This window comes from Cololabis saira, chromosome 5 (assembly GCF_033807715.1).
Source record: "Cololabis saira isolate AMF1-May2022 chromosome 5, fColSai1.1, whole genome shotgun sequence".
In the NCBI taxonomy this organism is placed as follows: Eukaryota; Metazoa; Chordata; class Actinopteri; order Beloniformes; family Belonidae; genus Cololabis; species Cololabis saira.
Window position 1 is genome coordinate 20,031,717 of NC_084591.1, and position 15,826 is coordinate 20,047,542.

Sequence of the window (15,826 nt, forward strand, 5' to 3'; positions counted from 1 at the left end):
TGTAATTTTATGTCAAATTCATTCATTTAATGAACATCTGCATTTAAACATGTTGATATTAATAGCTTTAAAAATGAAGGCATAAAAAGTAACAGTGCGAGTAAAAATGCCAAAACACGTGAAGGCAGATGATGGTGTAAATGTCAATTATCAGTAAAATAAAGCTGTACAAGATGAAGGTAGAGCCGGGTCCCTTGTATCCATGTTAGTGTAACACAACGAACACAGAAGAACAACAAAACAAGACTTCATCTCAAAGTTTCACTTCAGCGTCAAAAACAAAGATCTTTTCAGCCCCTTGTGGCCCCTGCAGAGTTTATGCAACCATTCTGCAGCCTTCACAACCAGTTACCATCACCCAGCGCACATCCCAGAGTATCAGGTCAGCTCAATTCATGTCTGGTCAGTGTGTGGCCGCAGGCTCAACCTCATCATGGAGGACCTTCGGAGACGCTGCAAGCTGAGTTTATACCTCGTGGGGACATTAGTAGGAACAGTTTGGACAGCAGTATTGTTAAAGTGGGATTATAGAGGCGGGTACAGTCTCTTACCCCTGAGGTCAGCTTTACATGGTTGTTAAAAAGGAAAAGGCCAGATGTGACACAATTTTCTAGTTCGTAGTTCCACATTTCCTGACCTGAGCTTGTACATAACCGAAAAAAAACCTTCTCTTTATCTTTCTGACTGTGCTGCACAGTTTGCAGTGCACCCTGACTGTTGTGTGTTAACTTAACCGGGAAGACAGCCAGATTTCTTTAGAAAGTACAACGGTGTGTAAACTGACTCTGTAATCAAGCCGTCATCGGCACAGCGCCTGCAGAGTACAAGAAGGAAGAAAAACTTGGTTCACTAACTGCAAACTGAAGATTTAAACCTCTGCTAAGAATAGCTGAAGCGGATAGAGAAAGTCTATATAAAAATAAGTATGTTGTTAATGCATGAAACTAATGTAGTCACTCAAAGGAATTGTCTTTTGTGCATTTCAAAACAAGAGCAGCTTTGATTTCTAAACCAAAAATAAGAATGTTTGCTGTGTCGCAGCATCCTACTTTGAATAATGTTGGTCTTCTGTAAGAGTTCAAACCAAACTAAACCAGACGGATGAAAAAGTCAGGTCGATTCTGTTCTAAGTAAACAAATCTGATCATGCCCTTTACCATTGTTCCCACCATGCTGGAACTCCAGTTTCATCTCTGTCCTTACACAAATCAAACTGAATTTAGGATGGAAATAAATCCCAGCTAGGCATTGATTGTTGCCGTGAGTATGCCCTGCACATGGGTCATGGGTTTAAAAACAGAAGAAGAGATGGCTGTGTGTGAACGGAGATGGTTTAAGGCACTCCGGTGGTGATATTAGACAGTCGCATGGTAATATAATGGAAGAGAATTGCTTTTCATCAAATCCGATTATTTCCAAATCCATCTATGTGCTACAGTAACCTGACTTACCTACAGCATCTAACACTGAAGTGTAGAAGAGTCTCTTTGTAACAGACGAACAAAACACTACCTCGCATACAGGATTGGTTTTTGATTCATCACCGTTGGTTTTTATCTGGAGACATCCCTCCCCTGCTGACTCCTGGGCATTGTGCTGTAGACTGACAGCAGCTCCGGCCTCTTTCTAAGGAGAAAAGCACCACCAAGAGGAAGTGGGAGCAGCTGCAGCTGCAGCAGCGGCCAGGCAGCTGAACCCTGATGTGGACTTGCTACGTGCAGCTCAGTACACAGAGTCACACTGAGCTCCACATAAAAACTTACACAAAACTGAACAGGTTATAAATGTATAATAAATATGATCTATACAATTATCTTTTTTTAAATCATTAGAGATATGTTATTTTTTCCCCTCAGCAACCATCCCTTATTAGTAATTGGTCTGAGCAAAAGAATCTTTATATATATATATATATATATATATATATATATATATATATATATATATATATATATATATATATATATATATATATATATATACACACACACATACATACACACATATGTATATATATATATATACATATATGTATATATATGTAATAAAAACAGTGATTGTATTCATGAAATAAAAACATTAAAGCTCCTCAGAAAGCTTTGTTGAGATGTTGTTGAGGCCTGTGGTGAGGTGGTGAGATCGCGGCCGCTGAGTGCATTACTGAGTCGGGCCTCCTCAGTGGGTCTGCTTGCCGTCTCCGTCCTGCAGGAAGGGAGTGAAGGAAGAGCGGACGGTGCGACCTCGCAGGGGCTGCTGCACGCGGAAATTGTTCACCATGCTCTTCTGTACTTCCTCCTCGGCTGAAGTGAACAGAAGGCTTCGGAAGACTGCCAGCTAGAGGTGTGAGAGGGAGAAAACGTCATGACACGTCAACTCAGGTGACTTTCTGGAAATCATCAGGCGCCCTCTGGTGGTGGTTTTGGAGTTCAGCTAAACTTCACCAATTTTTTGTGACCACATGGAGCACCAGAAGTACGTTTTAGGATAAATGATCCCTCCTCTTTGGGCCTGATTTACTAAGATCCTAAATAAAGAGTACTAAATTGCGTGTGCACTGAAAAAGTTTGCACGTGCTGTTGTTGTGTGTTTTGCGGGTGATCAACTAAGAATGCCTGCGCAATTGATAACAGGTGCAAAGAGCAGTATTTAAATGAGGTGTTGCGTGTCTTACGGTTTGCGCCATGGAGAGTCTGGATGGAAAGCAGGATAGTCACAAGCGCAAAATGAAATTTGACGCGTTGGAGTTAGAGATATTAGTGGAAGAGGCAAATAAACACATTCATGAACTACAGCAAAGAAATTTAAACATTACCAAAGAAACGCAATATGGGAGAAAATCTGCGATAGAATAAATGCAGTTGGTAAGACAAAAAGAATGGCAGATGAGGTTAAAAGAAGGTGGCAAGATATAAGGCGAAGAACTAAAGAAAAAGTGGCCTTTAATAAAACTTGTGCAACCATTTTTAAAATAGCATGCAGCAGAATAAAGACTCTCTCTCTGCGTATTCTTTGATTTTGGCGATGTCGCCTCCTTGCCACAATAACAGCAGCAGCAGATTAGCACCTTCCTTTCGAACATATTAAATACAGACGCAATCACAATCCCCGCAATAACTTTCAGGCTTGGTAAATCTCATTGCATGTGGTAAATGAACCTATTTGCATTTTCCCCTCCCAGTATTTAGCGCTTTCTGGCGGGTACACCCCATATTGATTATTCATCAGGGCAAAAGTACTAAATGAATAGCGTGTGCTATTTTGCTCATTTGAGAGGCGCAGTCCTCTTTGCACGCTGTTAGTAGATCAGCTTGCACATTGGTTTGCGGGTGCTATCAAGTTTGCACAGGTTTTTACGCACGCAAACCTTTAGTAAATCAGGCCCTTTGAGTGCAGTTCAAATAAAAAAATATGTAATAAAAATATTTTAAATGTAGATAAACTAAATAGCTATATATATTTACTTTGTCTATGCTTAATTCAGAAGTGGATCCACTTTTGAATTAAGTACCTCTTTACCTCCCTCTCTGAGCTCTGCCCAGCTGGCAGGTCCCCCCTTATTTATCCAGGTCCTGGTTTTCTTTGCCACTGGTTTTTCTCCCACTAGGAGAGTTTTTACCTGCCATTGTTTATGTTATGCTGAATTGATTTAAGTGGAATTAACCAAACAATGCTGAAACCCTGAGAAAAACCATCCTAACCTACAAACAGCTACTCTCAGGTAGATATCAGTGTACATGTGAAGCCTCGGAAGCCCTCATTCCTACATCGACAACGCTAAATAAGGAGAGGTGTTGTGTTTGCCAGTAACTCAATAATTCTTGTCCTTTGTTACGTGTCACTTTGTTTTTTAGACTTTTAGGGCCAACTTGAATTTTTAAATAAAGGATATCTTATCTTTTTGGTTGTTTCTAAGGTAAATGTAATATGAATCTCTCTCTATATTCAGCCTGCCACCCTTACATACTGTAATATATACCAGCTGAAGTGTAGTGCGGTACTTTGGCGTAAGAAGAGACATTTACTGAGTTTGATACCTGGTCATGGCTGACTTCTATGTGCTGCTTCATGATGATCCAGGTGACGGCCTCCGTCAGAGGGGGGGTGGTCAGGGAGCCGTGGTAAGTCCAATAATCGTCGGTGTTGACGGGTAACAGAGAGCTCGGGTCGAAGTGTGTAAACTCTACAACGCTGTCCTGCAGGCAAACACAGACAGCATACTGGGTTAGGGTTCAGGGATACAATTGTTTACCTTTTAAAAAAAAAAAAAGAAAGTAAGATCATTACAGTTCTAGTGTAATCACAACATAAAATGTGCTTAAAGCCAATGCTGGAAAGCATATTAGATTAATTAGGCTGGAAATATCACCAACTATATCATTACAACCATCTTCACTCATTTTCCAGAACAAAATATGTGAAGGGTTACACAACAAAAGCAATTCAACTGGTACTCTTTGTCATCTTATCTGATTATCCTTATCAGATAGAGACGAACAGTACATTAACGGGAAACTATAACCACTTTTATGTCCACTTTAAAGAGTGGCACCGCCACAAAAAGGGAGTTTTTCTTAACTACAGTACGTACTTCCTGTTCGAAGTCTTTTCATCAGGTGTGTTAATAATCCACGTAGGAGCATGACACATTACACAGCTTTACAGCACCAGCAGCTGGAACTGCTGACACCAGGTTGTATGACTCCATTGATTCTTGCTGACAGTAGGAGCTTCTGTCCTTTTATTTAGCTGACATGAGAGCAACCTGCTGTTACAACACTGATGGCAGCGCTGTGACTGCAACAGCTACCCAAAACTTTAATATATTTGTTTCAGTTGCTACATTTCTGTTTTTTTTTAACGGTATGGATTATCTGTGATTACTTATGAACAAAAAACTGTCAAGAAAAAGTAAAAACCTGCTTGTCTTTTTGGAATAGCACATTGTGTCTCAATGTGCGTTTCAAACATATCCCTTCTCCATGACAACCTAAACGCAGCTTGAAAGGAAAGTTGTGTGGTGGCTCCAGATATATGGCATGGCAATTAACTGGCAACGGCTTGGCAGTAGGTTAGCAAAAGTCTTTGCCTTCTTCACTTATAACGATTGTAGGAACTCACTCACAAATTTGCCTCTGACCAGCCTGAAAGCTCAACAAGTGCCAAAGCAGGCTGAATATAGTGTGAAAGCAACCAGGTGTGGGGCTTTCGGATTTTTCTCTGCCAAACATTTATCCGTTAATCGTTGGGTTGGATGGGTTCTTCTGGATGGATCTAAGTGTACAGGTTACACAGTGTGCTTCATTCGCTTGAACTGCCCTCACAAATTTTCCGATAGAATCAATAAACGAGTGATTTAAATGGCCATGATTCGGTTTGTTTTCAGTTCTCTGAACACACAGCGGGGAAAAAAAGAAAGAAAAAAAGACTAGTATTCTGTTCATAACGAGGGTAACCAAAACCATTAGCGGGCTGCCTTCCCAAAATCTAGAATTTGACCAATTTAAACAAAAAAAAAACAAATACTGTGGTGTGTCATGAAACATGTCAAGTGAAACTTCACTTTTTTTGCATTGCACATAAAGATGTTTACCAGCACAACATTTTCAGAATGAGCCATGCATCTCCAGAGAACATCCCTATTGAAGGCACTGTGGCTCGTATGACAAGATATTTCTCATTCCCAGCAATCAATATTTCCTCATCTATTTTAAAAGCACTTCTGATGAAGAAACAGCACTGCTATGAAACCAGAGAGACATAAAACAGTGTTGTCGAGTGTAAATAATTGTAAATAAGACTGTTGGCTGTTTTGATGTGCATTATACATCTCTGGCGTGTGTGACCAACCTTGTGTCTGATTGCAGGCAAAGCGTCGACCAGCTTCTGCAGCCCCTCGTGTCTTTTTCCCACCTACAGAAGGATTAGACATTAATCTGGATTTCAGTCACAGTGCAAATCAGCTGACACCATGCAATGCACACAGTATTATCTCCCACAAACGGGTCACTGACAACCTGCAGAATGTTAATCACAGGGAGAGGGCTGCATGTCTGTGTACATTAGTGTTTTTTGCACAATTATATCAGACTGACATGCATGTATTGTGTACCTTCAGAAAAACTCCAATAACAGCCAATCCGTTGTCTTCCATCACCGCCTCCTCAAACAGACTGTACTTGTCAGAATTCCAGTGGACTAAGTGCAGCTGAGAACACACAGTAGAAAGAACATCATGAATTTGCCTGAATGTTCGTAAAGCTGAGGCCAGGAGTCTCCCCGTGTCTGTTCCTGTTCTTTTGATGGATTTATCCTATTATCCACAACTGTAACTTGACCCCTCTGAGCACACTTCCATAGAAGGGCTGCTGAGTGATGAGAACATGACATCGACACATTCCCATTACCACAGGCAAAGCCCTGGTGAATATCATGCACAAACACACCGTCAATGGAAACTCTTATGTAATACGGGTGCCTGAATGTAATGGAGCAGCTTGAAAATAGATGTTCTGCAGCCAAACGTGAGTCAGGACAACTGCACCAGTCTAAAACCCTGCTGAAAGATGAACACACCTGCTTTGTTTCAGTTTGGTCTTAAGGTTTCAAGGAAACAATGGAAACAAGCCAGCCAACATACCGGAAAACAAGAGGGAAGGAAAAATCTATATCTATTCAATACTTTTTAAATATTTTACCAAAGAAATTCAAGACAAGAACATGATTAGAAGAAAGAAAAAGCAAACTAAGTCAATACTTGCTCTGTATAAACAGTGTCTACCTAGTGTTCTGTTCCTCCTTATCGCTCTCTATTTTTATGTTTTAACCATGTGTTCAGGGCTAACGGTACAGTCTTATCGTCATCCTGAGTAGAACACAGTTTCCACAAGTTGACACAATTTCCTAAGGTTTACATGAACTATCTGACATGTTTTGGTCCAAATACCACAGAGAGATACAGTACAGCAGGTTCATTTTTAACACAGCTCTTTTCATAGCCGCTGCCTTTTGTGTTTGGGGGGGTGGGGGGTTGTCAGCCACCTGACTCTGGACAGCCACCGCTCCTTAGGCCTGTTGGGGATTGGTGTACAGCTTTACACAACCAGAAAAGGCAATTTTTTGCCATAAATTTCAGCCAGATCTTTTGTAGTTCCACCTTGAACTTTTTTTGAAGGCAAATGTTTTCCTCTGCATGTTCACATATATTCAATAGGTGCGTTTAATTGGATTAAATACATTCAATAGATGTGTGTCTTCTGACAAACAATGATGGAAGGGGGTTAACATGAAAAAGGCAAAACTGCAGTGCAAAGATAACAAGTCTGTAACAAAGTAACAGACCTGGCACATGAGTCACTGAAACGCTTCGTACAAATCCTTGGATTCATGAGTGTGTATCAGTTTTAGTGACGAGGATCCAAAAATAGAAAAACTAAATAAAATTCAAACAATTAAAAACATACCATAAAGACCTCAAATGATATGTCTTAGTGCCTTTTGTCAGAATAAGATGCCTGTTAGTCAGACTCACATTTGTAAATCTAAACTTGGCACATCTAATTATGGATAGATGACGGCGCACTGAAAGGGAAAGATGCACCAACTGCAACTTTGTTGCACATAAAGCAATTCTTGTAACATTTATTTTAATCATCTGACATCCAAAAGATGGATATATTAAAAAAGAAACAAATAGTAGTATTTAAAAAATAATTTAGTATTAGTAACATATTTCCTGCAGGAAGTTGCATTACTTTTGATATCTATCACATCAAATCCAAAAGTAAAGGGATCCAGGCTCCTAGATGGATGGATGTGTTCAAAATCCAACAAGAAATATAATACATTATATCTGCATTATGCTACAGATTATACATGCTCCGTTCCTTTTTTTTTTTAAAACTCATCTCAGAATAACAAAGCGTATCTGAAAATAGGGCGAACATTTCACGCGTGTGCGCGTGTATGTGTGTGCATCATTAAACAGGATTAAATTCTTCCGGTGACACAATGTAGGAGAATTATCTCCTGCTCCAAATTGCTCATTTTAGGCTGAGGGGAGAGCTGGGAGAAAAACTTCCATGGCAAAGACATTCCTGTCAGGAACCGTGTATGAATGACAGCCATTTTTCAGGGGGAATGTGCAAAATGAGACTGACCGATAAAAAAAGCCATTCAAGCTGAAATAAACCGGCTCAATAGGTCACCAGCCAATCGGCGCCTCTAGGATTTTTCTACATTACACTCAGTTTCCTATTCATTTTCTATGGAAATTAAAGAGCCACGGTTAACATTAATGAAAAAAACATCTCAGGAAGGCCGCACATCCAGGCATCTCAAAAAGTTGAGATTGAGCCAATTTCATACATATGAATGTGTCCATATGAATGTGAACGCCTCCTCTCTGAGACGAGGAATTGGTTTGTCTGCATGCAAGACTTTTAGTGGTGTAGTCGACACACAGCATTTACGCAGCTTTCATGCTCTTTCTCCGTCTGTGTTGGTGTATGCATGCTTCAGCACTCAGTACCTCTGCAGGGAACAGCCTTCGGTCCACAGTGTGCTCTGACCCCCAGTCGTTGGTCTCGCCCCAGTGGAAGTGAAACTGACACAGCCTAAAATTGTCTCTCAGGGGGCCTCCTTTGAGCGCTGCAGCAGAAAAATACAGAACATTCAATTCAATTCAATTTTATTTATACAGTGTCTATTACAACAGAAGTTGTCTCTAGGTGCTTTCCAGAGACCCAGAAAATGTTGATCAAAACATCATACATCCTCCGTCTTTGCATAAAATAGCCTTTTTTCCCCCCACAAACACATCAGTTGAGGTAGTTCTGGTGAAAAAAAAAACAAAAAAAACACCCCTTGAAATTTCCTTCAGACAGTATAATCACTTGAACAGAAGTAGGGTTAGAGATGTGATGACTTTTACTTTTGTAATAAACTGCCCTTCTGGGAGAGTAATCCAATCTCCACCTTCTTAGCTATAGATTATAAACATGTATTCATTTCTAGTAAGAAAAACAAAACTCAAAGGCTTAAGTTTTAAGACATACCTTATTTCATGTCTGAATTGTGTCTTTGTTTTTATTATTAGTGATAAAGTCCAACTCCCACACTGCAGTTGAATTTGTTTTTTTGTTCGGTGAACACCAGATTAAATACAAAATACAAAACTGAACAAGTGAACCATATAAAATGGATATTTTTTATGCTTGGACAATTGTAATTCTTTAAAGAAATTATAAAGCCTTAAAGTCCTCATGGTTTAGCAAGTTATAGGATTTAGGTGAAGCCTAGCAATTGTTCTAAAAAGATCAAACTTTAAAGTCAGCCAAAGTTGTCGTTGAAGTGGGAACAGATTTATGAAGGGAAAGAAAAAAAAAAGGCCACATGACAGTCACAGTCCATGTGGCACTTTAGTGTAGGATTGACTACTGGATTCATACAGCAGGATTAAAGGAGGAAGAGGAGGAGATAATCTTCCTATGTAGAGCCAAACATGCATTTTCATTCCTGAGATTTTCTTTCCATACAATAAGATTTAAATGACAGACTACAGCTCCGAAATGATCATTACGAAATACTTGAAATGTTAAACTAATGTAATGTTAGGCAGACCAAGTGGCTAGAAACAACATCCACTGATTTTTCAAAAAGGTACTTACTGGACTTGTCTGTCGTATCGTCATATTCAACCAGAAAGGAATAACCGTTGTTCCAGATTTGTTGGCAGGTCTTTGGGTCATAAACGGGGACCAAAGGCTTCAGCTCAGAATCGAAGACGCTCTTTCTCACAACGATATCTATGGGAGACTGACGATCCCCTCCTGGTACCGCGAGGGGTCCCTGCCACATGGGGTGCACTGGATAAGAGCAGTAGAGAGAGCAGAAGGAGGTGGAGATAAATCAAAGAGAGAAGTCAGAAATGACACATTTTTAAAAAACCACAGAACAATCAGTCCCTGTTCCCGCGTGCACTGCAAAGACAAAAAAATACTGACACCTACTTTTCATGTTATACTCCGCTGCTTCCTGCATTGTAAGCCAGTGTATTCTTAAACAAAAATATACATATATAAAATCTAAGATGCCTAACAAAAAGAAACCTACATATGCTAGACTGTGACAGTACTAGATGCTGCTTCCTTGAGCTGTTAGAAGGAACTGAATGAAAAAGGCTCAAGTGAGTAATAGTACTTCCTTCTAGTCCTGTTACTTTTTTTTCTTAAAGGAAACAACTAAATAAGAGAGACGTGGGTTGGCTGTACAGAAAGTGACACGCGGAATGTCCTGGCACGCCCCCAGCTCCTTTCCACAGCAGGGGAAACCGACCAGGACCTCTGGCCGGTCAAACCGCCAGCTCGGGCCAGCGCCCGTCAGTGGACCTGACTTCTAATTACCAAACACTCTGTTCGCTTTCCAGACCTCCCGCTTACTGCTGTTGCGATCTTGAAAGAAATCCAAAAAGCATAAAGTCCACTTATTAAAATGAAAAAATACAAAAACTGTCTAAAAAGGTTTCTTCCTTCTTTGTCCAAACCAAAGTTTAAAATAAAAGTCATGAAAGCAGTTCAGCTCCTTGTTTTGTTCTTCACTGAACAGGTCCGACTGGGAGCTGACCTTCATCTTCATCGGATTTCACCGGCTCCTCCTGGGGGAGTTGACCGCCTGACTCCTTTTTGCATGGTCACACTATAACTGCTGACAAAGTCTTTAATGGTCATGTACTCTGTACTTTTCAAAATATGCTGATTTCTAGTGCCATGTCACCCTAATACTCCGGATCTCAGTAGTACCAGGCATCTTTAATAAGTTAGAAGAACCAGTATGCGCAGAACAAGTCTTATCACTGACTTGCAATAAACATCTACCCTGACAAAAAAAAAAGAAGCTGTGTTTGACCTAAATACACGCATTCCTGAATTTCCTCTCAACATACTGAGACTTAGGTGAGATGAGAAGTACCACACAGATTGTTTCACAATGTTGCTTTTTACGACACATCTTTTGCCATACTTGTTGAGCAACCATTCAGCTTGTATTGGCACTGCCTACGATGTGCTTAACTCACAGACATATGTCATTTAACCAGTGGCAATGAATGTCTAAAAGACAAAAAACATAAAAATAAAAAAAACAGTCCAAAAACCGTTGAGTTCAACCCTATTTATGTGAAAGAATTGGATAAAAATTCAAGATCCCAAACAGCAACTGATGTGGGTGTCTTCTACGCGGGTTTCAAGTTGTTACTAGTTAATGTTTTCACCGAAAGGAACAGTTCCAACTAAACAGTGGAGTCTTTGGATTACCCAGATAAAATGATATCTCCAACCCTCTGAGGAGACATCGGAAACTGTCTGCATAAAAAGGTAATAGTGTATGATTCTTATGGGAGTTCCTTTTTCTTTCCGCCTGCGCCGGTGACTGCAGGTAGGGTGTGTACCTGTCCTTACAAAGTCTGAAATCAAAATGTAAAGCTACAGATAAGGATCAGGTTCTGTCAAAGTCACAAAAGAACAGGGAATTTGATCTCCGAGTACGTGCACGAGTCCTCAATGCCTTATATTCAGAGTGTGTTGAAATTTAAGCAGCATGGATACAATTTTCTAAGGCAGCTATGACTGATTGGACAATGGTAATTATTGGTAAATATTTAAAAGACTTTCAAGAGAGCAGCAGGGTTAGATGTGTGTGGAGAGTTGGGAGAAAGACTGCTGGTCCAGAAAACAGGTGAGGAGGATAGGGAAGTATACTAAGAGTGTCTTGGATTAGATGTGAATGCTGCTTGGTAGTAAATGAACAGTTATTAATTACTTTTGATTACTACTTTTAACAACCACAAGGCTACAAATACATATGATCCGTATTGACGGATTATTCTTCCAGCTATCAGTGATCATTCACTCGAGTCCTGATCAGGGCAACTTTACCATGTTCTGTGGGTTAGAAGTGGAGAAAATACAATGACTTCTTAAAGAGAAATATGTGGATATATCAAATGAAAGGCCAATTAAAGTCTTATAAAAGTTCATATCTAGTTAGAATTTTTTTTAAATAAAACAAAGGCCCTTTCATTATGCTTTGGGCAAGCATACCAGTCAAATAAAACTAACAAAAATAAAAAATAAATAAATAAATAAATATATATATATATATATATATATATTTTTTTTTTTATGGGTGAAAATTAAAGTTTTTCTGTTCTGCAATTTTCCCACTTGTGTCTTGTTTCTTTATTCATGTTTTCTATGTGGTTGTATTTAGCCCGACGCTGAAAATCAAGACAACAGCCCAGTTACTGGGCGTTGTTTGGAAAGTGTAAGAACTTGTCAGACCAGTTTGGGTGTAGTAAGTACACAATCTGATCCCTGTAACTCACAACAGCGGGCTGAGACACAGGCTCAACGAGTTTAATATAAAACTCAAATCAGAAACGGCTTAAAATGTTATGTTTTTACAGCGTGAGTCACACGATTGCCCAAGACCTGTAGCCACAGATCTTATCTGTTGAGTAAACAGAGGTGGTGAGGAGTGAGGAGGGCACATTCCCAGGACACTAAAAAGAAAAATACATTTAAAACTCTTTGTGTTTTTAGTTGAGTGTAACCTACAGGCTGGCTGGCAGCTATGCAGGTCCGAAGGGGCTTCAAATGCCTTCATGTCATGAAGTAATCCAGCATCAATACATGTAAGGAAAACCAGGAAACTGGATTTTTCTGAATGACCAGGGATGTGATCGAGCCACGTCCAGCGATGAGCAAAATCCGGTCCAAAGTTTCTTAAAAATTGCAACAACAAACGTGACCATTTACAGCTGCTTTGTGACCCACAATTAAAGGCACGGCGTCCACAATGACTGACTGTCTGCCACAACAAAACCAGCAACCAGGCTGCTGTTTGATCCAATTAAAGAGAGAAGAGGGAAGTAAAATCCCTCCTCTCTGTAAGCAGAAATGATCCAGAGGAGCCGAGGCGAGCCCACAGGCTGGATGTGCAGATGAGTTAGATGTGTAAATGTGTACACCGCGGTTGAATTGGTTTGATATTGGATATTCGACATTCAACACCCATAAAACTTGTGATACATACCACTGATTTTGGTCAAACCACTTGTGATGTGTTCATGGTCATCTAGACTATATCTCACAAAACAGTAATTATTAAAAAAATCATATAAAAAAATCATATATATGGGCTGATTTAAAAATCATATATATGGGCTGATTTAATGTGGTTTAATGAATTCAACACCCATAAAACTTGTGATACATACCACTAATTTTGGTCATATTGCTTGTGATGTGTTCATGGTCATCTAGACTATATATCACAAGAGAGTAATTATTATAAAATCATACTATGGGCTGATTTAATGAGGTTTAATTAATTCAACACCATACCTGCCAACATTGGGCTGTGAAAAAGAGGGAGATTTTCTGGGGTAGCGGTTGGAATGCTCCACTCACAATATCCCCGCCCTGATATAAACAAGGCGACTTTTAATGAGCTTTAAATCCATAGCTACAATGAAATGTGCTAAAATGTACCTCCCAAAATGATTCTACAGCCTTCTTGGAGCCAAATAAGTTTAGTATTAATAACAATAAAATACAATATTTGTAGAATTTTCCAGGTTCCCTTTGTCACCCAAGGACCTGTTGTAATTGTAGGTGTCAGACTTTGCAGCTTCAATCACTTTCTTGGAGGGAACATACTTGTGGCCAGGGCTGGTATGGTTAATCTAGCAAGAAAGGAGTGCGCAAAGAGTAGAATTATCCATACTCATCGTGTTTTCTGTGAGGATCTTTTTCACCATGCCGAATGACCTCTCTGAGCTGGCATTGCTGTGAGGGATGCAGAGCTTTGCCTTCACCAGTGATGTCAGATTTGTAAAGCTCTCCTCTTTCCCTAGAAGAACCCAGAACCTTCAACTCTCTCTTCCTGTGGGAGATCCTTGCTTGCTATGACGTGATACTCCACCAACTCTTCCCTCAGCTTTTTTTCAAAGCATTTTCTCAAACAAAACAAATTTTCAAATTTTCAAATAACAAAATAACATATTTTAACCATTTTCCAAACAATAAAATAACTGAAAAAATCTGAAAAATGGTTCAAATATGTTATTTTGTAACTTGAAAATTTTAAAATATGTTTATGTAATTCTTTGCTGATGAGAGAATATGTTTCTCTATGTTTCTTGTTTTTGTGAGGGGGGATATATTGTTTTTCGGCACTACCTTGTTCTCTATAGCTGATATAACATGAATTACTGTGGGATCGATAAAGTTCTTATTTTTGCCATCTGAGAAAATTAAACATATTATATTTGGTGCCTAACTGTTTCCCAAGTATATTAGTGCGTGTGTGAATGAATAAATGAGACGTAAAACGTAAATTTCTTTGTAGAAAGGCGCTTTATGAAAATAAGTCCATTTACTTGTATTAGTTTACAGCGCAGTCTTGCCACATCCAATATGGCGGCGACGTTGACGTATCGCAGCAGCTCCATGGGGCGGAGCTTGGACGTAGGCAGTGCTTTTGGGTTGGGTTGCCAGGTTTGTCAGGAACCCGTTAATATAATACATCCATGCAGGAACCCCGACACGTGAAACACCATTGACTCATTCCACTTTAAAATCGGGAGATAAGCGGGAGAAATTACAAATCGGGAGCAGGGCGGGAGAAATGGTTGAAAATCGGGAGACTCCCGCTTAAATCGGGAGTGTTGGCAGGTATGCAACACCCATAAAAAATGTGATACATAACACCAATTGTTTTATGGGTGTTGAATGTCGAATATCCAATATCAAACCAATTCAACAACGGTATGTGCAGATGTGGCAGATGTGTTAGATGAGTTAGATGTGTAAATGTGTACTCACTCTGAGACAGCACGTATCTGCTGGAGCACGCCGTCAGGCTGCATCCTCTCCCCGGGGTGAAGCGCGGACTCCCGCCGGCTCTGGCGAGCTGGAGCTGGCGCTGGAGCTGGGCGACCAGGGGTCGAACCAGCGCAGAGAAAGTCACCATTTTCGATGAAAATAGAGCTCCCGGTTCCCCTGAATATTGTCCCACGAACCCCCGCCGAGGCGTCTGTGCTGGGCGCTAGCAGCTAGCTCTGGAAGTCCTGACATAAGTTGTTTTTCACAACATCGCCTCCGCCTGGCTCCTCTCGTGTCTGGATCCTCTTCTGTCTCTGCTCGCTGGAGGCGTGGGGGCCGAGCAGGGCTGGGTTTATGGGTTTCGGTTTCAACACACCCAGAGCAGGGTTAAGGGCAACGTTTGTGGGTGTTGTTACGGGTGTTTGGTGCCCTCTCCCCCGAGTCCTGTCCCCCACCAGCAGACACCCGTCTCTGATGTTTGGGAAGGGTCGCTGTTACCGGGGTCGCGGGGGGCGGGGCCGGGCCGAGCCACGGACCAATCAGCGGCCTCCATCAAGAGGCGGTAGCATGACGTAGGAGCACGTAGTCTTGACTACGGGGGCATATGGATTACCATGGCAACAGATAACTGCCCCTGTCAAAGTTTATATACAGTCAGAGGTGTCAAAAGTATTCACATTCATTCCTCAGGTAGAAGTATAGATACTAGAGTTTAAAAATACTCCTGTAGAAGTTGAAGTATCAACTCAAGTTTTTTACTCAAGTAAAAGTATAAAAGTACTGGTTTCAAAACTACTTAAAGTATAAAAGTAAAAGTAATGTAAGGGGGAAAAAAGCCATTAAGGACAAAAGCCATTGAAAATGAATGCATCTTAGTATAATGCAAATATATTAAAGAACCATATATGTGTACTATTGAGCATTAACATGTGTTTCAGAGAGCA

At 40.3% G+C, this 15,826-nt stretch overlaps 1 protein-coding gene across 2 annotated transcripts; it reads right to left on the minus strand.

The window, feature by feature from the left end:
* Positions 1-1,992: 1,992 nt before the first annotated feature.
* On the minus strand, positions 1,993-15,361 carry ca5a (carbonic anhydrase Va). Of its 2 annotated transcripts, none has more exons than XM_061721149.1 (7): positions 10,008-10,379; positions 9,666-9,863; positions 8,528-8,646; positions 6,110-6,205; positions 5,848-5,910; positions 4,035-4,193; positions 1,993-2,334 (listed from the first exon to the last, which is right to left on the minus strand). In XM_061721149.1, the coding sequence occupies exons 1-7, from the start codon at positions 10,036-10,038 to the stop codon at positions 2,176-2,178; spliced, it is 825 nt and encodes a 274-aa protein (XP_061577133.1). In that variant the 5' UTR covers positions 10,039-10,379; the 3' UTR covers positions 1,993-2,175. The 2 variants fall into 2 exon arrangements, with proteins under 2 accessions (XP_061577133.1, XP_061577132.1); XM_061721148.1 differs by lacking the exon at positions 10,008-10,379 and adding an exon at positions 14,883-15,361 and having other exon boundaries at positions 1,994-2,334.
* Between the last annotated feature and the right edge of the window lie 465 nt (positions 15,362-15,826).

Bases quoted from the DNA above. Each gene is read 5' to 3' on its own strand.
- ca5a (XM_061721148.1), bottom strand. From the start codon at position 15,030: ATGGTGACTTTCTCTGCGCTGGTTCGACCCCTGGTCGCCCAGCTCCAG. The intron at 8,647-9,665 runs GTAAGTACCTTT...TTTCTGCTGCAG, and splicing joins CGATACGACAGACAAGTCCA to CGCTCAAAGGAGGCCCCCTG. The intron at 5,911-6,109 runs GTACACAATACA...ATCCTTCTGTAG, and splicing joins TTATTGGAGTTTTTCTGAAG to GTGGGAAAAAGACACGAGGG.